Source organism: Meleagris gallopavo, chromosome 1, assembly GCF_905368555.1.
Source record: "Meleagris gallopavo chromosome 1, MGAL_WU_HG_1.1, whole genome shotgun sequence".
Lineage (NCBI taxonomy): Eukaryota > Metazoa > Chordata > Aves > Galliformes > Phasianidae > Meleagris > Meleagris gallopavo.
Window position 1 is genome coordinate 77,984,147 of NC_139404.1, and position 22,177 is coordinate 78,006,323.

Consider the following 22,177-nt stretch of genomic DNA (forward strand, 5'->3'; position numbering starts at 1 on the left):
TACAGATTTTCAAGTAAACAAAGAGTAACCAATCCAGTACATTGCCTTATATATATGCCTAGGATTAGAGATTTCTTTTACTATAGACTGAAGTCTGATGTTCAGCTTTAGATTGCATATGAAAATTGAATTTCAGGTGCAACCTCCTGCATAAAAAACACCCCAGGCACATTTGCAGCACCTCAACAAAGGCAATCACTGTTAGTCTTTTGCTGTCACTCTTTTTCTCCCTTTGAAACTTCCCTCTTCTTTTTCTTCTTGTGTTGCATATCAAGCAATTCCTTTCCTCAGCTCGTTCAACGTTGCCATCTGCATCTTCACAGCAGGATTGATGAAGCTGGAATTAGATCGATGAGGACTCGGCACCATCAGATCTTGGTGAAAGGGAATTTCTTTTTAATTAAGGAAGGATTTTTGACTGAAAAGCTGATAAACCCTACATCTTCTCTTTCCACACGCAACAGACTCAATATTAAGCTCACACTGTAACACAAAATGTTAATTCCAACCCTTCAAAATAATTTATGTGTCTACCTATGTGACCCAAGGAAGCAGATCACAGAATCATAAAATGTCTTAGGTTGGAAGGGACCTTAAAGATCCTCTTGTTCCAACCCCCTGCCGTGGCATATTTGTGGGGCAAGTCTATAGGAAAAGCTCTGCACTCGGTCATAAGGTAAATAAATGGGTGTTAACAGCCGGTTACTTTGTGGGAGTTGGACATTCCTTGGGTAGGGAGGTGCACGCTTCCTTGGTGGCACCGCTACTGAGATCTGTTTGTTAAAACACAACCAGCTGCCACTCCTTAATGTCACGTTTTCTTCATTTAAGAGCTTGTGTGATGTTCTGCTCTTAATTACCTCTTAATTATCTTAATTAAGATTTGAAATACATCTGGAAACTTCCAAGTCTCTCTGACAGGGGCACTGCAAGTTGTCCTGGGGTGGTGTTTGCAGTGGAGAAAGATGATAACGGCATAAATGAGTAGGATTGGGGCGAGAGAGTGAAGAGATGGCCCAGCCGCGCCCTCAGGGGCATCCCCTCGTGCCACGAGGCGCCCGTCAGGGGCTTTCCTCATGGAAAACGCAGCGCAGAGGGAGACGGCGGCATGAGGCGCGGGTGAGCCAGAACACGAAGAAGCAGGATCGGAGGTAACGAAGATGACTTTTCGGCGGAGGTCGCCAAGAGTCAAGGTGCTGCCTTAAGGGGAGCCAGCGGTAGCTCGAGGCGGGGCCAGCCGCCGCCACGTTCCACCCCTCGGGGCGCGGCGAACGGCTCCGTCCCCGTGGCAACGGAGAAAGGGTGCGCGCGCGGCCCGCTCGAGCCGCCGGCGGGGCGGCCATGTCGCTGCTGAGCGGGCCCCGAACGCGGCTCCGCGGCGCTGCCAGGAAGGGACCGAGGAAAGCGACGGTGGCCAAGCGGGATTGGGACGTAAGTGCTGTCTCTGCGACGGGGGCGGACGGCTCGGCTCCGGGCAGGACGGGCTTCGAGCGGGGCTAGGGGAGCCTATTGTGGCGGCTCGTGGGCGCTGGGCCGCCCGATCCGGCCGTGAGCGGTTGGGGAAAGGTGGGGGGGGGGGGGCTCTGAGCGGGAGTGAGCCAGCCACCATCAGTGCTTCGCACAGCCAACTCCCCTCCTCGTTCCCCTTCCCTCCGGAGGCTTAGTTGTGTGGGGTGGTTTTCCCGTCCGACCTTTTTCACCGGCCTGGAGAGAGCAGGGGGAGTTGGGAGTTCCTGAAAGTTTAGATATTGATGCGTACCGTTGTGTAATTTTATCCTTTTTCTCCTCTTTAATCGCTTTTGATGTGTTCTCTTGTTCCTTTGTGCAGAATACTGTCCACGATTTGACGGTTCACCGTGCAACTCCTGAGGACATCGTAAGTGTAACATCTGAGCTGGTTCTACAAATGGTTGTCTTGACGGCCTCCAGGCAGCTACATTAGCAAGCACTTTACGTATTTGTATTTAAACTATATACATATATCAGCGTTAGAAGAAGAGTGAGAATTTCACTGATCATTGACACAAGCATTAAATCAGGAAAATGCAACAGCTTTCTACTTGGGAATGTTTGTGGGTTTTTTCTGTGTTGAGAAAACTCTTGATTCAGTGATGGCGGGCAGATGGAAGCTGTGAGACTTCCTCCATTCACCTTTGAAACTGCTTTAAACATGGCTAGTATTGGTGGCATTTGACACTTGAGGATGTTTGTGAGGTTTTTGTTTGTACTATCATGAAATAAAACAACCAGCATGTGAATGGTAAAATCAAGATAGAAGAGTTGTCATCATGGTCTTCCTAGTTTTTCTTTTACATTGTACTTTCATTTTAAACTAGTTTCTTTCACGTTCACATAGCTGCGTCGCCATGAAATACACAAATCAAAAAACAAAGCACTGGCACATCTGGAACTACAAGAGAAGACACTGAGAAGAAAATGGAAAAAGCAAAAACAGCTGGCCCCTGATTCTTTGGAGAAAAGGAAATTGGCCCTAATGCATGAGGTAAGAGCAAAATCTGTGCTTTCAGCCTGCTGCAAATGATTTGCAGTAGTAGTAGAAAACTGCTTTTGCACATCAGTGAAAAAAATTAGTTCCTCTTTTTGTATAGTTGGCCTTCATGTGTGCATACTTTCTTTTTCCTCTACATGCGGTAGCTTGGCATAGACTGTGTAACGTCTTACCTGTACAGTTAGAGTATTCGCGTGGACTGTGTATGCCCTCTGTAATGCTGTAGGCCTCCTTGCATCTGAACAGGAACTCTTTGCAGAGTTAAGCTCTGTGCTTTGAAAAGGATGCACGTTGTTTGTGTCCTCGGTCCGATCTTGCCTCCTTTTCTCCCTGCCTAGTATTTTTCTTTGTTTGATGAACACATGAGCATTTATAATTTTGAGAAGGACATCCTTATCTGCCATTCCTTATTGACACAGGGGAAATGCAGGGGACCAAAAGGTGAAAGGCAAGAAGGAAGAGCTTGTCTGGAAGGAAAGATGATGAAACAAAGGTTGAGTTGGCTGGCAGACAGATCTGTCAACTGGGAGTATAAATGTTTGTTTACTAGGTAGTTAGTATTTTCTAACTGAAAATACTTTTTAAATTGCTTTTGAACTTTCTACAATAGCAGCAAAACTAAGTTTAGTTTGCAGAGACAGAGGCTTTCAGTGGCTGACAATAGATTTCTCTGTTAAATACCATCTTTTTGTTTCAACAGCAGGATATTACTTGCCAAATGTCATGAAAACTGATCTCAAAATACAGTAGCTTTGAAACTTCATCAGCACTTGGACAAACCCAGAGTTAGTCTTGTTCATTATCATTCAATATCAACAATGTTCACCTAGCAGATAAAGTAATGATGTACTAATTCAGCAGTCCTGCATATGCACAGTGGGTTAACCATCAAAGACTTCTGTTTCTCATCTTGTTTTTGTAAATTTTCAGAAATCTTGCTGTGAACTTTGAGAACATTGAAGCATAGACAGAAACAAACGAAAGTAGTAGGTGATTTTTAAAACCTAATAAATTCGTATTTAATATCTTTCTTGTCTCCAACCACAACAAAATTTATGTTAAGGATATTTGTAACCAAGAATCACTTTGATTTAAACATCTGTTATTTTCACGCTTTTATGCCAAGTCCATTTTAGGGCAGTATTCTAGAAAAAACCCTGTAGGCTTTTATACAAAATTCCCTGGTGCAGGCTAGATCCAAGAAAAATTCCTTCTAGAATATATATTTATACCAAGTGTAGGTAGGGCCACAAGCTCTTAAGTGTGTTTGGACTACTTAATACATGACTTGGTTGTTTCACACACTTGGAATAGTCTTCTATATTTCTTGCCATTTGTAATGACATTGCACTAATTTTAATTCCTCCTGAGCAGATTTCTCCCTTGTATTTAAAAGAGTAGTTTTAATCAACATATTATATGTCTAGTTTTGAATCTGAGAAAAGACTGTTCTAGATAGGAACACGTGATTCCAGGCAAGATGAAACACATGCTGCTATTGCTGCTTGATGTACTGGCATCTTCTTGAGTGTGAATTATAAATATGGAGAAGAGTCACTATTTTCCTGAATCCCCAAGTTAAATTCTGTTAGTCACTGGTCCTGTTGTTCAGTGTAATTGAAGAACTTCTTCAGTCTGCATTTTCCAGTATGGCCTAAGCACTGTGGGTTATCTCCTTGCTTCTGTTACTCAGTGATCTTTGTTTACTGTTGCATGATCTCAACATCCTAAGCCCCTTGAATCTTAATCAACTGGAAGCAAAATTTAGGAAGATGCTGCCAGTAGCATATCTTTTCTTTTATCTATATGTTGACAAAAGAGAGTAAAAATTACCAAATGGATGAGCTTAACTTTAAACTTTTGAGGGAGATGCTTGCTAAAATTCTGAAGGAAAAATTATGTGACTCATTTCAGTTACTGAATTGTGGGTGGTCCTACAGCCTGTTTCTAAAATAATGTCAGTGCATTACACTGAAGGGTACATAGTGAATGTATTAGTATAGTTGAAAAGGTTAGGATTAGTCCTGTTTAATTATCTTTAGTAACATTCTGAATTTTAATGAAATTTGTGAGTGCTACTAAAGTGGGAGAAGGTACAGCACACAGTGAGTATGTAGAGGGAGTGTAAATGGGCCTAGATCTGCTGATAGCAAACAAATGTAAGCTAACTTACCTTAGGAACCATGGTCTAAATAAACATTCTTAAATGTTGAGCAGAAGAGCAAAGTTTTGGAACCTAATAATGCTGATCTAGTAGCGAGCATGAAAACAAATTAGTCAAGATCAGTTTTGTTGGAGTAAGCGTGTCACCTTAGTTTTCATTGCTTTCAGCAAAGGAGTCATGTTTTGGAATAGGTAAGCATTCTTACTTTTTTTCCTCTTTGGCCTTGCATGACATTATCTAAAAACGTGCTTAATTTTATCATTAGATGGCTAAACGCAAAGTTAGTATCAAGGATAAAAAGTAAATGATGATTTGGGGATTTAAATATATAAGATGATTACAAGAGGTGAATGTTCACTGATTTGCTAAATTGATTATGAGGAAAAGTGATATACTGCAGTGTAATTCAGTCTCAAAAGACTAGACAAATGTGTAAATGAGCCTTGCAGACATCCAGGTCAGTGCAGAAGGAGGGCATGAGATGCACCACATGTGGAGCAGAAGTTACATGCAGCCTGAGGAGAGGCCTGTGGTGGAGCAGGCTGTTCCCCCTGCTGCCCATTGTGTGCTACATGAAGCAGATCTCCATGTGCAGCCAATGGAGGAGCCCATGGTACAGCAAGTGGATGTGGCCTGAAGGAGGCTGAGGCCATAGTGAGCCCTTGTAGGAGCAGGCACCAGGCCAGGGCTGCTGCCCATGAAGAGGAGCCCACAGTGGAGCAGGAGGTCTGGGGTTGCTGCCACCTGTGGAGACATATATGGAACGGTTCCTGGAGGGCTGGCCCTGTGGTATGGAGCTGTGCTGGAGCAGTGCTTGAAGGGCTGCAGCTTGAGGGAAGCCCACACAGGATCAGTTTGGGAAGGATGGCATCCTCTGGAAAGGACCTTGAGTGGTATAGAACACTGGAGTGTGAAGATGAAAGAGCAGCAGATGAGTGGTGTTATAGACTGACACAACCCACACTTACCATCTGCTCTGGCTGCTCAGGGAGAAGAAATTGAAGAAGGTGGATGAGGGGAAGGTGTTTTTTCTTTGCTTTTAGTTCTCACTGCTCTCCATTTCTAGCTTAATGAATGAAACTACTAGTTGGTGAGTTTAGAATTGTGTTCTGCCCACAGGAGACATTTTTCCATCAACTTCAGTTAGCAGTGGCTGAATGTCCTTTTAAACTCAAAAACTTCCCTCCTTAGGAGGCAGTTTTCATGGTTCCAGTAATAGACTTCAGATAGTGGGAGAGGGAGATACCGTGAATATAGAAGCTGTATCTTTTGAGAAATGCGTGGACATGGCCAAAGCATTTTGTATTGCCAGATGCAGCCACCTATTTATGTCTGCTGAAGTTTGTATGAAGGTATGAGGCTTAATTTGAGGCAGGATTTCTAGTAATCAAGACTGAATGAAGCAAGTTGGTCTGAAATATTTGGATCTAATCAACTAGTTCAGTTCTTGGTTGTCTGTCAGATAAGTCGGTGTTGACACTTCTGGAGAGATAACAGTTTAACTTTTCAGAAAAATGAGGTGAATTCTAGTCATTTGGAACAGATTACAGTTTTCTTATCTATCTTAATTAGGACCTAGCCGCACAGTACCTACTTTGTAAACTACCACCTTAGCTATTCTTTTGTTAGCTGTTTTGAAGAACAGTACTCAAAAACAAAGGAAAAATCATTCTGCACAGTATGAAATATTTCCTTATATGCTATACTTTCAGATTCTCTCTGATCAATATGATTTGCAAGATGTATTGAAACGGTCTGATCAGGTTATGGCTGTGGTAAAAGACATGTTTGGGAAGGCCCCTCACACGCGAACAGGTAAACTACCTCATTTGTATGTGACAGTGCATTCAAGACTAACTTCTTGCTTCTCATAGTCTTGAGTTACAAAGTATTCTTTGTAACTGTTTTTGCCTGATCATCTAATGTGATATGACTGATCATGTTTATGTTGGATGAAACACAGATGAGGATAATATCTAATGTGGCAGGAAAAAGTGAACTGTGGCTGGTTATTCCACTGTACGAGTCTATAATGGAATTTCTGATCACTTACTCTAAAATACCTGATGCTGATTTCTGCAACCAAGTTACCAACCAATACAGAGCACCAGTTTTTGCCATGGTAGTAGTTCTCATTCTCATTTTTGCCCAGATTGCCTCGTTGTTCTTAGGTATTGTTGAAGATATATCAGTAACTTGTGAATAAATCTTTTTCCATTTTTTTTATCCTGGTTTATGAATCCTTTCACTGCTGAAAAGGATTGGCCATTTGCACATGAGATGTTAAGCTTATATTTTGCCTTTAGGCTGCAGTTCTCTTGCATTTAATTACTATTCCAAATGACACGCTTTTTCTGCACTAGTTTATTTACACAGTTGAGAAGGACAGGAGCCTGATATGTGGTTGAATGTATTGAGATAATTCTACGGCCTTTGTCAGTTATTCAAAACAACACATATCATTGTGACTGTCTCTGTGCAAAATGCAGGAACTTGCATTTTGGTACTTAGTCCTACGATGTACTGACTCAGCCCTTTCTGTTCTCCCCTGTTTTGTCTGATTCCTCTAGGTTTCCCTAATGTAACAATGGCTCCTAACTGTGATTTAGAATCATCTCAGGGACCCATTGTACAAAAATGGGAATCTCCCACTCAGCTTTCCATCCTTAGTGAATCTGTCATGGATTCCCAGGTAATTAATTTATATGTATGTTCCATGTTTCTTGTTTGCACAAAATAGAGATATTCAAAGGTAGAGTTTCCCAGCAGACCTAAGCATTTCTTCTAGGCACTGTATACAGTGCTAATAACAAGCAGAGAAAACTGCATTAAATTGACATGAATTTGTTTTGAGAGTCTGGGAATCATGATTTTTTTTTTTTTTTTTCTTAACTTTCGAGTAGAAAAAACTTCCTAAGTCTCACAATAGCAAGCTCTCCCTTTTAAATTCTGGAATTTTCAGTATGAGAGTGAAGTAATTACAGGCTTAAAAAAAATCCAACGGCCCAACTCTAGTGTCACTTAGACCTAATTGCTATCCATTCAAATATGCCTATCATTTTTCTACTTGTGCCTACATATATAGGTGTGTAGCCACCTGGGCTGCAATTTACATGTGATCACACACATGTATATGTATCCCAGGTAATTCCAAAACCTTGATTAGTCCTATAGGTTTTATTTTTAATACCTCACGTTATTGTGCAATTATTTAGATTGTGTAAAAAGCTTAATGCTTGTTTAAATTTATTCAGAATTTTAGTTAGAGTGCCTCAAGTATTCTGTTTTCTTCTCATAGCATGACTTATAGCAAGAATGTGTACTTTGGTTTGAGAAGTGTAATATGACACTACTGAAAAGTAGCTCAATCTGATGAATAACAGAAAAGCTATGGAGCTAAAAGTGCTGATGTCATATTTTCATGTTTCCCTATTCCTATATTTTATTATCTTGCACAAACGTCTGCATTCAGAATTGTAGTAGTGCTCATGTAGTCTGATAATTTCAGTATGTGGAGTTTTTGTTTTGCTTTGCTTTTACAATGGAAAAATAACTGTAGCATTACCGAGTTGTATCACTGGATGCATGCAGAGGGATAGGCATAGATTTTCAGAAGAAAATAGTACTGATAGATGTCTGCCTGAGTGTCTCTGAGATTTTTCTATTCCTTATATTCCTGTGAAAATCCCAGTTAAACTCATTCTGGTGATGCACACCCAGAAGGGCAGAAACATGGTAGTTCGAGGAACACTAATTCCAAATTTGATTTGCTTTATGTGAATACAGTATGTGGGACTGTATTTGTTGTGTTTGTGTTTTACACATAGAATATAGACGTATAATTATGCAAATCTCATGATAAGGTTGTTTAGTTTGTAATGTCAAATGACTGAAATTTTAGATATGTATAGCCTTTTAGATATATATCCTTTCTAAAACTTAATTATATATATATAATTTTTTTTCCAACTTACTCCTATTGTTGAGCAAGGACTTGCTGGACAAACTGAGGGATAAAAAGGGAAAGTATAGGCAATGGAAGCAAGGATGGATGACCTGGGAAGAATATGGGGTTGCTGTCCAGTTATGCAGAGATAAGGTCAGGAAAGCCAAGGTGCAGATGTAATTAAAATTTGTGAGATATGTAAAAAATAACAAGGGTTTCTTTAGATAAATTAGTCAGGAGAGACAGGCAAAGGAGACTGTACCCCCTCTGGTAAATGAGAAGGAAGAACTGGCTTCAACTGATGTGGAAGAGGCTGAGGTGAGGTAAAGATGAGTTCTTTACTTCGATCTTCGCTGCCAGTAAAGCTTTCAGTGTCTGTCACGTTCCTGAACCTCCGGAGGGGATTAGGGGTGTCACGGAGTTATCTAGATCAATCTATGCCCATGACAGGGAGCAGCAGGCCCATGGGCCCCTTGGCCCAAAAATGGGAAGGGAAAAGGGGAAGGGTAGGGAGATGGGAGCTGGGCCCAAAAATAGAACAGCAGCAATGATCTAAGGAGGGAATCTAATTTTACTAAATATGATATCAGAATGCAAGATAACACAATATAATACAATATAATTGGAATTGAGACTAATAAATCAAATAAGGTAAGAGAGAGAACATCCGAAACTGAAAGCCTTACTTTGAACTGAAGGTGCACGGCTTGGGAGCACACCCACACACTGCCAAGCAGCGAACAAGAGAGAGAGGTCCCATGATTTATCTTCCTCTCTGAATGTGAAGTCCACTGGGATAAGTAGTTCTTCTCTTTTGAGAACCAGGAATCTGGAAAGTTGTCAGTTCATGGAACTGGAGTATTAACTCTTTAATTCCCCATGCTTTACATGATATTATGATGTGGAATACCAATAACAAAATTATAAAACCATGACAAGGAGAGTGAAATCCCTCCTGCGTTAAGAACAGAGCAAGAGTTAAGAACTGAGACTGCCTCTTGAGGCTGAATGTATGACTGTCAGCAGCAAGGTTAGAGCTACTGTCTGGAGTTCAGTAAGGCCTTTGACATGGTCTCCCATAGATAGCATCCTTCTTTCCAAATTGGAAAAGTATGGATTGATGGGTGGACTGGTCGATAGACAAAGAAATAGTTGTAAGATTGTACCCAGAGAGAAGCGGTCAACGGCACAACGGAAATACAGGCCATTAAGCCTCACATCTGTGCATAGGAAGATCTTGGAGCAGATCCTCCTGGAAGAGAGGATAAGGCACGTGAGATCAGAAGGTGGTCTGACCCAGACAGCAAGACTTCGTCAAGGGCAGATTGGCCTGATCACCTCGTGGCCTTCAGTGAGGACTGACAGCATCAGTGGACAGAGGAAGAGCAAATGAGGTAATCCATCTGGACTTCTGCTAGGCCTTTGACATAGTCCCGCATTACCTTATCTCCCGCATATCCTTATCTCTTTATTGGAGAGATATGGATTTGAAGGGTAGACTATTCAGTGGATAAGGAATTGGTGGGATGGTTGCAGCCAGAGGTTTGTAGTCAGCGGCTCTACATCCAGGTGGAGAATGGTCATGAGTGGCGTGCCCCAGGAGTCCATCTTGGGACTGGTACTCTTCAACATCTTTATCAACAACACAGACAGTAGGATTGAATGCACCCTCAGCAAGCTTGCTGATGACACCAAGCTAAGCAGTGTAGTTGATGCTACAGCCGGCAGAGACACCACCCAGTGAAATCTGCACAGGCTAGAGAAGTGAGCCAACATTAACCTAGTTAGGTTCAACAAGGCAAGAGCAATGCGTTGCACCTGGTTTGTTACAGTCCCAGATTAGGTTTACGGACTGGGAGAAGAACTCATTAAGAGTAGCCCTGTGGAGAAGAGCCTGGGGAACCAGGTGGATTAAAAGCTTAACATGAGCTAGGAACGTGCTCTTGCAGCCCGGAAGGCCAAATGCATCCTGGGCTGCAAAAAGAGGGTTGGACAGCAGGGAGGGGAGGTGACTGTTCACCTCTGTTCTGCCCTCAGGAGGACCCAGCACAAGAAGGATGCAGAGTTCCTGGAGCAGGTCCAAAAAGAGGGCCACGAAGATGATCAGAGGACTAGAGAATGTCCTCCAGGAAGACAGCTTGGGGGAGATGGGTTTGTTTAGCCTGGGGAAGAGAAACCTCCAAGGAGAGCTCTTTGCATCCTTTCACTGCCTGAAGGGAGCTTATAAAAACGGATATCCAAGCCACGAGCCACGAGTTTCTCCAGGAAAAAGGAGCACTTCGTAGTCGGCAGGATTCGAACCTGCGCGGGCAGAACCCAATGGATTTCTAGTCCATCGCCTTAACCACTCGGCCACGACTACTGCACGTTATGGGTGTGCACCATCTGCCTCGAGGAACACTATAAAATTAAGAGCAATTTGTAGATTGAGCGACTGGATGACACCGTGGTCAACCTCATCTACTGGGAGGTACCCTGGCCCATAGCCACAGGGTTGGAGCGAGGTGGTATCTAAGGTCACTTTTGCTATGAAATAGAGCATTGGGATTTAGGTAACATACTCTGCGGCATCTGTTAAGGGTGCATATATAGAACTGCCATAATCTTTTTCACAATTTCTCAAAGGCCCTCTGTATCCATGAGTCACTCCTGCATCTTGAATAGCTTTGGGTTAGAGATAACTTTTTTTTTTTTTTAAATTAAAAATTCCACACAGCTTGCAGGTATTGTCTTTGTGGGATTGCGTTTATCTGCTGCTCTGCATTGCTGTTGTCAGCACTGCATCTCATATCTAATTTCTTCCTAGAGACCGTTTGAAGTTACTCTGAGGTCTGTTTTATTTCTTTGTCTCAAAAAAGGCTCTTAATGAGGGGGAAGAAGAAGAGGCATTATCCATATGCCAATCAGAAAATGGACAGCACGAATCTCTGAATTTCAAATCCAGTATCAATTGTGACAGGTCAGTGCAAGTATGTCTATTTAGGTTTTCACCCTTTTAGCACTAGAACTTAGTGTTAAACTAGGCAGTTATAACTGTGTTAGAAGATGTTGTATGAGAATAGTTAACTCAGTTTTGTGTGGTTTCTTTCCTGTTTGTGTGATTTTTGTTCCCCTCACACTACTTTCTTGTCCTCAGAATTCTAAGGAAAGCCTTTGTGCTAATCTTAAACCTGTGAATGAGCTTGAATGGAGAGATCCCCTGAGTAGTTACAGAGAAACTTTTTCTAGATTGCAGAAATAATCTCAAGTCATGCTACTATATCGTGATTAGTTGTTATGCTTGTTTTGAATGTAGGCTACTTCGTATATTGAGAGAAGAAAATTCCTCAGCAAATTCTGAGTTGTGGGCTGAAAGGGATTTGAGAAAAACTACTGTATCACAGGAAATACCTTTGACTCCAACAATTGCATCTTCATCATTGGAACATTCAGGTTGGGTTTGCTTGATCACAGCCTCTCAAGGATTGTTAAGCTGTTTACAGGACCCTGTCTCGAGTTCCTTATCTGGGTTGAGATGAGAAATAGAGATATGTTAATTTGGCTTAGATGAATTTTCACACTAAGAAGCCTAATTTTCTAGTATTTGTAATATCTTTATAACATAGGACTATTAAGAACATAACTGAAAGTGTGTGTTTTTTTTGCTTTGTATTTAAATCAGCCCTCAATGCTTCCAGTGTAGTCAAGAGAATCCATTCAAGACATCAGAATCAAGATGAAGAAGAGACTGTAGACTCTGCTTATACTGTGAGACAAGTGCTGAACCCAAACTCAAGAAAAGAGAAGCAAATTTCAGCAAAAAGTTTAGTACTTTCAAAAACAGCATTCTTCCCTTTGACCAAGGTTCTTAGTATCATGGGAAAATGTGTCTTGAAAGGGGATCTTTGGAGGTCATCTACTCATGCTCCCTGCTCAGAGGAGAGCTAACTCCAAAGAATTCAGGGGGGCTCAACTATCCAGGTTTTGAGCATTTTGTAAAGGTTGACATTCTGCAACCCTTTATATAGTATATTCCAGTGACAAAGCAAAGTCCATAGGAAGGAGGAAATGATAAATACAATTCTGTGATGCAACCCATTTTCTTGCTAGGCATAGAGTTCTCTCCTTTGTGGTGCTTTTCTATTTCTTTTACAACTTTCTGGTCTATGCTGCACAGATATATATATGACGAATTTTCATCTCCTTATTCTGCACATCGTTTATACCTGTTGTCAATCCTCGTATATGACTATTAACATGGAAAGATTGTTGTAGAAGTTAGTAAATACAAGACCTGAAACCAGCTGATGTTATTCACTGGGTGATCACTAGCAAACTGTTTCTGTGCTTCTAATTTGAAAGAAGAAAAACAAAAAATAGATGTCTAAGATAAATGCACCAGTGAAACTTGAGTGGAACCAACATGATGGCGTAAAATGTATTTTTGGATTATTGAAAATAATTGGAATGTTTGGGGACATTCTTTGACAGTCCAATACAGCTCAATGCAGAAGAGGACCTCTCCTTTGATATATTTCAGTAAACAGTATAATTTCATTCTTACTTGCAAAGCTTTCTATACAAATTGAAATTTCAATGACTTTTTTTTTTTTTTTTTTCCCTAGTGAAAAGGAAACAAATTGCACAGAATTCTACACGGCAGAAGAGAGATGATTCTCCTGCTTATTCAATCCCCATGGACCTTCAGAGGGACAGTAAATCCAGCCTAGATGTTCTCAGCTGCATGATACACGAAGTGGAGCATGAATTAGAGGAATATGAGCGATGTACAGGACGTGAGGTTAAAAAACTGCAGAAAAGTGAAGGCGTCACCGGATTTACCTTGTCACTGGTGAATGCTCTCTGTCGTTTGATGCGCTACCTCAAAGAGGTGAGAAGACTTTGAGTTCCTTCTGTAGAATGAGTGTAAAAGGATATAAAATTACTGTAGAATTATCAACTTTGGTCTTCCCTGCCTCCTAGTTACTTTACTTTGAAGTCTAATTACTACTACTTATTTGAATTGTATGCAATTTGCAGGTAAAGCTCAGCTTGTTAGAAACAGGGATCCCTAATGAAAAGGGAGGAGACAATTACAATGAAAGTCTCCTGGTGACTATTCAAAAAAAATATTAATGGAAATATATTTAAATTTAATTTTTTACATGTGTTCAGAATTGTGGCAGGATAATAACTACAACTTTGTTGATAAATTTATTTTCTTCTTTCCCTCACAAAATGATATGACTGGAGCTACAAAAGTGTACCCAAATCCTATTTTTATTTTCTTTGAGAGATTCCTTGGCTTTCTTCTTCCATTTATATCAGCAACTTCATCTTAAGCAAGAACAACATGCAGTGCTGACAACAGCAATGCAGAGCAGCAGATAAACGCAATCCCACAAAGACAATACCTGCAAGCTGTGTGGAATTTTTAATTTAAAAAAAAAAAAAAAAGTTATCTCTAACCCAAAGCTATTCAAGATGCAGGAGTGACTCATGGATACAGAGGGCCTTTGAGAAATTGTGAAAAAGATTATGGCAGTTCTATATATGCACCCTTAACAGATGCCGCAGAGTATGTTACCTAAATCCCAATGCTCTATTTCATAGCAAAAGTGACCTTAGATACCACCTCGCTCCAACCCTGTGGCTATGGGCCAGGGTACCTCCCAATAGATGAGGTTGACCACGGTGTCATCCAGTCGCTCAATCTACAAATTGCTCTTAATTTTATAGTGTTCCTCGAGGCAGATGGTGCACACCCATAACGTGCAGTAGTCGTGGCCGAGTGGTTAAGGCGATGGACTAGAAATCCATTGGGTTCTGCCCGCGCAGGTTCGAATCCTGCCGACTACGAAGTGCTCCTTTTTCCTGGAGAAACTCGTGGCTCGTGGCTTGGATATCCGTTTTTATAAGCTCCCTTCAGGCAGTGAAAGGATGCAAAGAGCTCTCCTTGGAGGTTTCTCTTCCCCAGGCTAAACAAACCCATCTCCCCCAAGCTGTCTTCCTGGAGGACATTCTCTAGTCCTCTGATCATCTTCGTGGCCCTCTTTTTGGACCTGCTCCAGGAACTCTGCATCCTTCTTGTGCTGGGTCCTCCTGAGGGCAGAACAGAGGTGAACAGTCACCTCCCCTCCCTGCTGTCCAACCCTCTTTTTGCAGCCCAGGATGCATTTGGCCTTCCGGGCTGCAAGAGCACGTTCCTAGCTCATGTTAAGCTTTTAATCCACCTGGTTCCCCAGGCTCTTCTCCACAGGGCTGCTCTTAATGAGTGCTTCTCCCAGTCCGTAAACCTAATCTGGGACTGTAACAAACCAGGTGCAACGCATTGCTCTTGCCTTGTTGAACCTAACTAGGTTAATGTTGGCTCACTTCTCTAGCCTGTGCAGATTTCACTGGGTGGTGTCTCTGCCGGCTGTAGCATCAACTACACTGCTTAGCTTGGTGTCATCAGCAAGCTTGCTGAGGGTGCATTCAATCCTACTGTCTGTGTTGTTGATAAAGATGTTGAAGAGTACCAGTCCCAAGATGGACTCCTGGGGCACGCCACTCATGACCATTCTCCACCTGGATGTAGAGCCGCTGACTACAAACCTCTGGCTGCAACCATCCAACCAATTCCTTATCCACTGAATAGTCTACCCTTCAAATCCATATCTCTCCAATAAAGAGATAAGGATGTAATGCGGGACTATGTCAACGCCTTGCAGAAGTCTGGGTAGATGACATCGATCAGTCTCCTTTTCCTGGGTTTTGCAGTCACTCCTTCATGGTAGGCCACCAGATTGATCAGGTACTATCTGCCATTAGCGATGCTGTGCTTGTTACTTTGGGTCATCTCCTCTTTCTGCATGTACCTTATCATAGCTTACAGAAGGATCTGAGGTAAGGCTCACTAGATCTCCTCTTTGGCTTCATTTTTCAGGGTGAATAGTCATTGGAAAAAAGTGAAAAGTGTTTATATATTAAATGTAGCTCATAACACTTGTTCTCCATTAAAGTTGCAACGTGAAAGCAGAGTATGAAATTTGTTTAGTTTTTTTTGTGTGTGTGCAGTTACAGGGAAGGATCTTTTTATACCGCCAGTGATGTGTTTTCTGTTTAGTAGGAAAGCATCAACTTAATAGCATCTAATTTATGTTATAAATACAATAGTAATTGTCATCCTTGTTCCTCAGGGCAGAGAGTGCACACCCATAATGTGCAGTAGTCGTGGCCGAGTGGTTAAGGCGATGGACTAGAAATCCATTGGGTTCTGCCCGCGCAGGTTCGAATCCTGCCGACTACGAAGTGCTCCTTTTTCCTGGAGAAACTCATGACTCCAAGCTTAGACAGGTGTGCAGTTCTCTAGGTACAAAAACTGTCTGGATGCCTGGGCCTAAGGAATTGTGGTGAATGGATTTATATCCAGTTGGAGGCTGGTCAAAAGTGGTGTCCCTTAGGACTTCATACAAAGAATAGCAAAGCTGGTGAGGTGTCTAAAGAGGAAGTCTTTATGATGAGCAGCTGAGGGAACTGGGGTTGTTTAGCCTTGGGAAAAGGAGACCTTGTTGTCCTCCTCATCTACCTCAGAGGAGGTTGTAGTGAGGTGGGAGTTTGTTTTCAATTCCATGCAGCGAGTGAGAGGACAAGAGGCAATGGTTTCAGGTTGCATGGGGGACATTTAGGTTGGATCCTAGGAAAAATTTCTTCACTGAGAGAGTTGTGAAGCATCTGGACAGGCTGCCCAGTGAAATAGTTGAGTCACCATCCTTAGAGATGTTTAAAAGATGTGCTGACAAGGGATGTAGTGTAATAATACAGTTGACAGTACTAAGTTAGCACTGAGTTAAGTCATAGGTCTTTTCCAAGCTAAATGATTCTATGATTCTGTTATCTTCACTGTCTATTCCTCTTTTCATGCAGCTTTAAATTATGTTTAGAGTTTGCAAATTTACTGGGAAGATGTACAGCTTCTCTGTACTTGTTTTTTTTTTGTTTTTTTTTATAAAAACCAGTGCCTGTGATGCTGGGAATAAAAGTGCTTGTGTGCACCGTCTTGCCTCCTCAGTAGTATTAGTAAAGTTCCAAAGTCAGCATTAGGTAGCTGGCAATACGTTTCAAGATAATAAATTGGTATTGGCTATTTAAGATGTCTCTGATTTCAGGTAAACAACCAGTCTTCATGACATACTGAAGCCTATAGGAAGGCTCCCTTTTCTGAGGAGAAAAAGATTTTCCAGTTTGCTGCAGAAAAGCCAAATACAGTCAATGATAAAACTTGCTGCTTGATTTATTCTCAAAAGAATAATAAAAATTATGAGGAAAACCTTGAATCAGTGAATCTTGCATGAAAATTGTATTAATAAATGATTTTAAAAAAAATCAACCACTAAAAGAAGAAGATAGTGAATATGAGAGAAGCTAGGAAAAAAAAAAAGCGCCTGCTGAAATGTTTGACAACAGATAGGAAATTCTTAAAGGAAAGCAGATAAACCTGACTTGAATCACAAGTCTCGGGTTGGAAGGAACCTCAGAGTCCATCCACTTCAAACCCTGTGCCATGTACGGGGTTGTCAGCTGTTAGATAGGCGCCCAGGGCTCCATCCAAACTATCCTTGAACACCTTCAGAAATGGGACATCCACAACTTCTTATTCAGCAGTGGTGAAACTGCACCTTGAATACTATACTCAGTTTTGGGCCCTTCCTATTAGAAAGACATCAAGGCCCTGGAGCATGTCCAGAGAAGGGCTGCAAAATGGATGAGAGGACTGGAACACAAATCTTATAATGAGCAGCTTAGGGAACTGGGATTGTTTGGTCTGGAGGAGAGGAGGCTCAGGAGGCATTATAGCTCTGTAGAGGTACCTGGAAAGAGATTGTGGCAAGGAGGGGGTCAGCTTCTTCTCCTGTGTAACTAGCGATCAGAACTAGAGGGAATTGCCTCAAGTTGTGACAGGAGATTTAGGTTGGACATTAGGAAAGATTTCCTCTAATGAGTTAGGTATTGGAATGGGCTGCCCAGGGAGGTCGCTGAGTCACCATCCCTGGAGTTTTTCAAGAAACATTTAGATGGTGCTGTCAGGGACATGGGGTTTAGTAGGGAAATATTGGTGGTATGTGGGCAGTTGGACTGCATCATCTTGGAGGTCTTTCCCAACCTTGGTGATCTTGATTCTCTGGTCAGTCTGTTCCAATGCTTCACCCTCTGAGTTAAGAGTATCCTCCAAACCATCTAATCTAAATCTCTTCTTTTAGTTTAAAACTGTTCTCCCTTGTCTTATCACTACTTGCCCATGTAAAAAGTCCTCTTTTAGTTCCTCTTCAGACAGTATGACCGTTGGAAAAAAATGTTTTAAAATCTTTCTCAGTGTGTATAATGATACAAAAAAAAATTGAAATTCTATTTATTTGTTTATTTCCTGTAGGGATGTGCAGTAACTTACTCCTGTGCTACACCGTATTCAATTTACATGCAAGAAATTACTTTGATTAAGACCTGTGTTGCAAGCAAACAGTAAATATTCAATTCGGGAATGAGAAGCTGCTATTTTCAGAAGATGGGCCTTGGCTGAGAAGAGCTTATGTTTTAAATGCAGCTCATAACACTCGTTCTTTGTTAAAGTTGCAGTGCTTGAGCAGGATAATAAATTTGGAGTTTGTGCAGTTACGAGGAAGGACATTTTTGGACTACAGAGGGAGAGATCCCAATTTAGTAGGAAAACATCAAATTACTAGCATCAAATTCATGCTATATTTGCAGTTATAACCCTATTTAGTTTCTCTTTATGTTCCATAGAAGTTAGTTAATGCCAATCTTCATAATTCCTTCAAAACTGCTCATGGATTTTAAATGTAGCAACTAAGAAAGAAAGATAGGTCATCTATAAAGTAATCATCTGATATATCTTAAAGGCCAAGGAGTCTGAGTTTTGGTAGAGGCTACTGTGTTGTGAAAGACGTATCCTGACTCCGTGTTTCTAATTTTTACTAAGTACCTCTTTTTTAATCTAATAGTTGTCATTTCATCCTTCCAGGAGTTGGTTGATTGCATGCAAAATCATCTTCAACTTGTAAAAGTGTACTGTCCAAATTCATAAGTAGAAATGGGCAGCAGTTACTCAAGCTACAAAGTGTGGTTGATTGTCATCCTTGTTCCTCGGGGCAGAGAGTGCACACCCATAACGTGCAGTAGTCGTGGCCGAGTGGTTAAGGCGATGGACTAGAAATCCATTGGGTTCTGCCCGCGCAGGTTCGAATCCTGCCGACTACGAAGTGCTCCTTTTTCCTGGAGAGACTCATGACTCCAAGCTTAGACAGGTGAAAAACTGTCTGGGTACCTGGGCTCGAGGAATTGGTGGTGAATGGATTTATATCCAGTTGGAGGCTGGTTGCAAGAGATGTCCCCAGGGATTCAATACCTGGAACAATTCTCTGTAATGTCTTCATTAAAGATCTGGACATGGGTTCCTAAATAAGTTTAAATGTCATCTACTGTCCTGGATGAACAAGGAGATTTTGCTGAGAGTCTGGGGGGGAAAAAAAAGAGTTTACCATCTTTGGAAGAAGGGTCAGTCAACTCGGGAAGAGAATGAGGATGTTGCTGTGGTATGCATGGGGAAAATTAGAAAGGCCAAGCAAGAACTTAATCTGGCCATGATCATTAAAGATAACAAGAAATGTTTTTATGCTTCTATAAACAGCAAGAGGAGGGTCAAGGAGAGCCTCCCACCTTCATTTGGTGCAGCAGGTAACATTATCACTGAGGACAAGGAAAAGGCTTATGTTCTCAGTGCTTCTGCTGTCTTTCATAGTCAAACGAGTACTCAGCTTTCTGAGTTGGAAGACAGGGATGGGGAACTGAATAAGCTTCCTGTAATTCAGAAGGGGAAACAGTTAGCAACCTGCTACTTGATCTGCACTGTCCCAAATCCATAGGACCAGATGGGATCCACCTGAGGGTACTGAGGGAGCTGGTGGAAGTGATTGCTAAGCTGTTTTCCATCATTTATGAGCAGTCCTGGTCAACTGGGGAGGTCCCAGACAGTGGGACCTTGCAAATGTGATGCCCATCTACAGAAAGGATCAGAAGGAGGATCGGGGGAACTACAGTCCTGTCAGCTTGACCTCAGTATTGGGAAAGCTTATGGAACAGATAATCTTGACTGTGATTGTGTGGCAAATGCAGAACAACCAAGGGATCAGTTGTAGCCAGCATGAAAGCAGGTCCTACTTGTCCAGCCTCATCTTCTATGACTAGATGACCAACCTAGTGGATGAGACTGTGGACATAGTCTACCTGGACTTTAGTAAAGCCTTTGACACTGTCTCCCACAGCATCCTCCTGGAGATGCTGGCAGCTCATGGCTGGAGCTGGACAAATGTATTCTCTGCTGGGTAAAAAACTGGCTGGATGTCTGGGCCCAGAGAGTGGTGATGACTGGAGTTAAATCCAGCTGGTGAGTGGTCACTAGTGGTATTCCTCAAGGGTCAGTATTGGGGTAATCCCTGCTTATTGTTTTTATTGATGATGTGAACAAGAGGATTGAGTGCACCCACAGCAGTTTGCAGATGACTTGAAGTTGGGAGCAAGTGTTGATCTTCCTGAGGGTAGAAGGGCTCTGCAGGGGGATCTGGATAGTCTGAATCGATGAGCTGAGGCCAATTGTATGAGCTTTTAGCAAGACCAGTTACAGGGTCCCGTGTTTTGGTCAAAACAGCAGGTTAGCCCATGTGTCATTACAGGCTTGGAGCAGAAAGCTGTGTAGGAGGAAAAGGATCTGCATGTGTTAGTTGACAGCAAGCTGAATGTGAACCAGCAGTTGGCCAAGAAGACCACTGGGCATCCTGGCTGGTATTAGAAATAGTGTAGATAGCAAGACCAGGGAGGTGATTGATTGTCTCCCCTCTTCTCAGGCACACCTTGAATACTACATTCAGTTTTGGACCCCTCACTGCCAGAAAGACTTTGAGGCCATGAGAGCGTGTCCAGAGAAGGGCAACTAAGTTAGTGAAGGGTCTGGAGCACAAGTCTGATGGGGAGCAGCTGAGGGAACTGGGATTGTTCAGTCTGGAGAAGAGGAGGCTCAGGGGAGACCTTACTGCTCTCTACAATTCCCTGAGAGGAGGCTTTAGCAAGGTGGGAGTCAGTCTCTTTTCTCAGGTAACGATAGGATGAGAAGTAATGGCTTTAGGTTGCACTGGGGAGGTTTTGATATTAGGATAAAATGTCTTCTCAGAAAGAAGAGTGAAGCATTGGAACAGGCTGCCCAGGGAGATGGTTAATTCACTGTTCCTGGAGGGTTTTCAAGAACAGGATGGATGTGGCACTGAGTGACATGGTTTAGTGGGCATGATGGTGATGAGTTGATGGTTGGATTGATTAAGATGATCTTAGAGGTCTTTTCCAACCATAATTCTATAAAATGTTAAAATTACTTTTTTTTTTTTTCCTTGCCGTTCTTCAAGATGTTATTCCTTTGCAAAACTCAGGGATGAATACGTAGCAAGATGCATTAATGTAATGTGTGCATACTCATATGTTCTCTGTCTCTGCTTCTGAGTATTCTGATGCAGTGTTAAAACAAGTTTACGTGATTATGGGATACTCCTGGCTGTAGGCTGAAATGAAGACAGTTTTTTCAGGATATAGCAAACTTACATTCTGTCTGATATTCCTATCATCAGTAATTATGATGAATATATATAGTAGCTACCTGACAGTCTCCCCCATACATAAATGTAAGATGCATATCTGTGTGGAATCTTTTCCTTTTAGACTAATTTAACTAAATTTACTAAATTTACACAAGTTGCAGTAGCTCTTCCACTTACTTGTAGGCATCCATATAGGCTTCATCACTGCTGCCAGGGTTGGAGTTCTTATTTTGTGCTTTCTCTGGTTTCTGAAAAGGTAGGGTTATGTTTGTTTACATTTGCTACATCAGTTTGCTTCACTTGCATCAATGTGAAAAACCTATTCTCTCTGCCTGGAGGAGAACTAGAAAATGGTTAGATCACCTGATTGGCTTAGGTGAGATGTATCTGAGTGTCTCTAGTAACAATTACTCTGGTTTATTCTCAAAGATATCTACTCCTTCATTCATTCTTTGTAGCTGCAGAGCTGTTTTGCCCTCATGCTTGGTGTTTTTTCCACATCTGATACCAATGCTAATAATAAATAATCTTCGGTACATGACAAGCAGCTCTTGTAATTCTGCCTGCACAGAGAAGAGTACCCAAACTGCTTTTCAGGATCCTTTTGGAGATGGGATGTATGTCTTTTATTCAAGAATTTCTTTGAGTAAATGCAGGCTACCATTTGTGGCACGGGCTCATTTCCTAATTCTGATGTATCTGATGCTCTGTAAAACATCTGCTCTGCTAGCTGGGGCAAAAATGGCAGTCGTGGTTTGTTTACCCAGTAGAGGTGGGAGGGAGTCTCTGGTGTTTTGTCATGTACAGGAAGCCTGTCTGCTGCTTTACCTACCTTAAAATTGTAGATCAGCTGTGTCTTTTGAGGGTAAAAGGTTCGTTACAGTGAGATCTTTTGTCTTGTGTTCCAGTAGATACCTCAACGCTTTTCTTTTATAAAA

The 22,177-nt window shown here is 41.8% G+C and overlaps 1 protein-coding gene and 4 non-coding genes across 9 annotated transcripts in view; 4 read left to right on the forward strand and 1 right to left on the reverse strand.

Annotated features, from left to right (window-relative positions):
• The first annotated feature begins 814 nt into the window (after positions 1-814).
• Positions 815-22,177, forward strand: part of SPICE1 (spindle and centriole associated protein 1) — a 31,495-nt gene continuing 10,132 nt past the window's right edge. Inside the window, exons 1-9 of one of the 5 annotated variants that reach the window (XM_010718824.3) lie at positions 815-1,431; positions 1,829-1,876; positions 2,357-2,503; positions 6,386-6,488; positions 7,244-7,365; positions 11,478-11,578; positions 11,915-12,051; positions 12,281-12,421; positions 13,224-13,489. In XM_010718824.3, coding sequence (XP_010717126.2) covers positions 1,342-1,431; positions 1,829-1,876; positions 2,357-2,503; positions 6,386-6,488; positions 7,244-7,365; positions 11,478-11,578; positions 11,915-12,051; positions 12,281-12,421; positions 13,224-13,489 — 1,155 coding nt within the window. In that variant the 5' untranslated portion in view covers positions 815-1,341. The remainder of the gene's footprint in view (positions 1,432-1,828; positions 1,877-2,356; positions 2,504-6,385; positions 6,489-7,243; positions 7,366-11,477; positions 11,579-11,914; positions 12,052-12,280; positions 12,422-13,223; positions 13,490-22,177) is intronic. The other 4 variants (XM_085236402.1, XM_010718813.3, XM_010718820.3 and 1 more) reach the window with 4 other exon arrangements.
• TRNAS-AGA (transfer RNA serine (anticodon AGA)) lies at positions 10,900-10,981 on the reverse strand. Its single transcript has one exon. It is a non-coding gene; the product is annotated as a tRNA-Ser (tRNA).
• TRNAS-AGA (transfer RNA serine (anticodon AGA)) lies at positions 14,376-14,457 on the forward strand. Its single transcript has one exon. It is a non-coding gene; the product is annotated as a tRNA-Ser (tRNA).
• On the forward strand, positions 15,808-15,889 carry TRNAS-AGA (transfer RNA serine (anticodon AGA)). The gene has a single exon. It is a non-coding gene; the product is annotated as a tRNA-Ser (tRNA).
• TRNAS-AGA (transfer RNA serine (anticodon AGA)) lies at positions 18,774-18,855 on the forward strand. The gene has a single exon. It is a non-coding gene; the product is annotated as a tRNA-Ser (tRNA).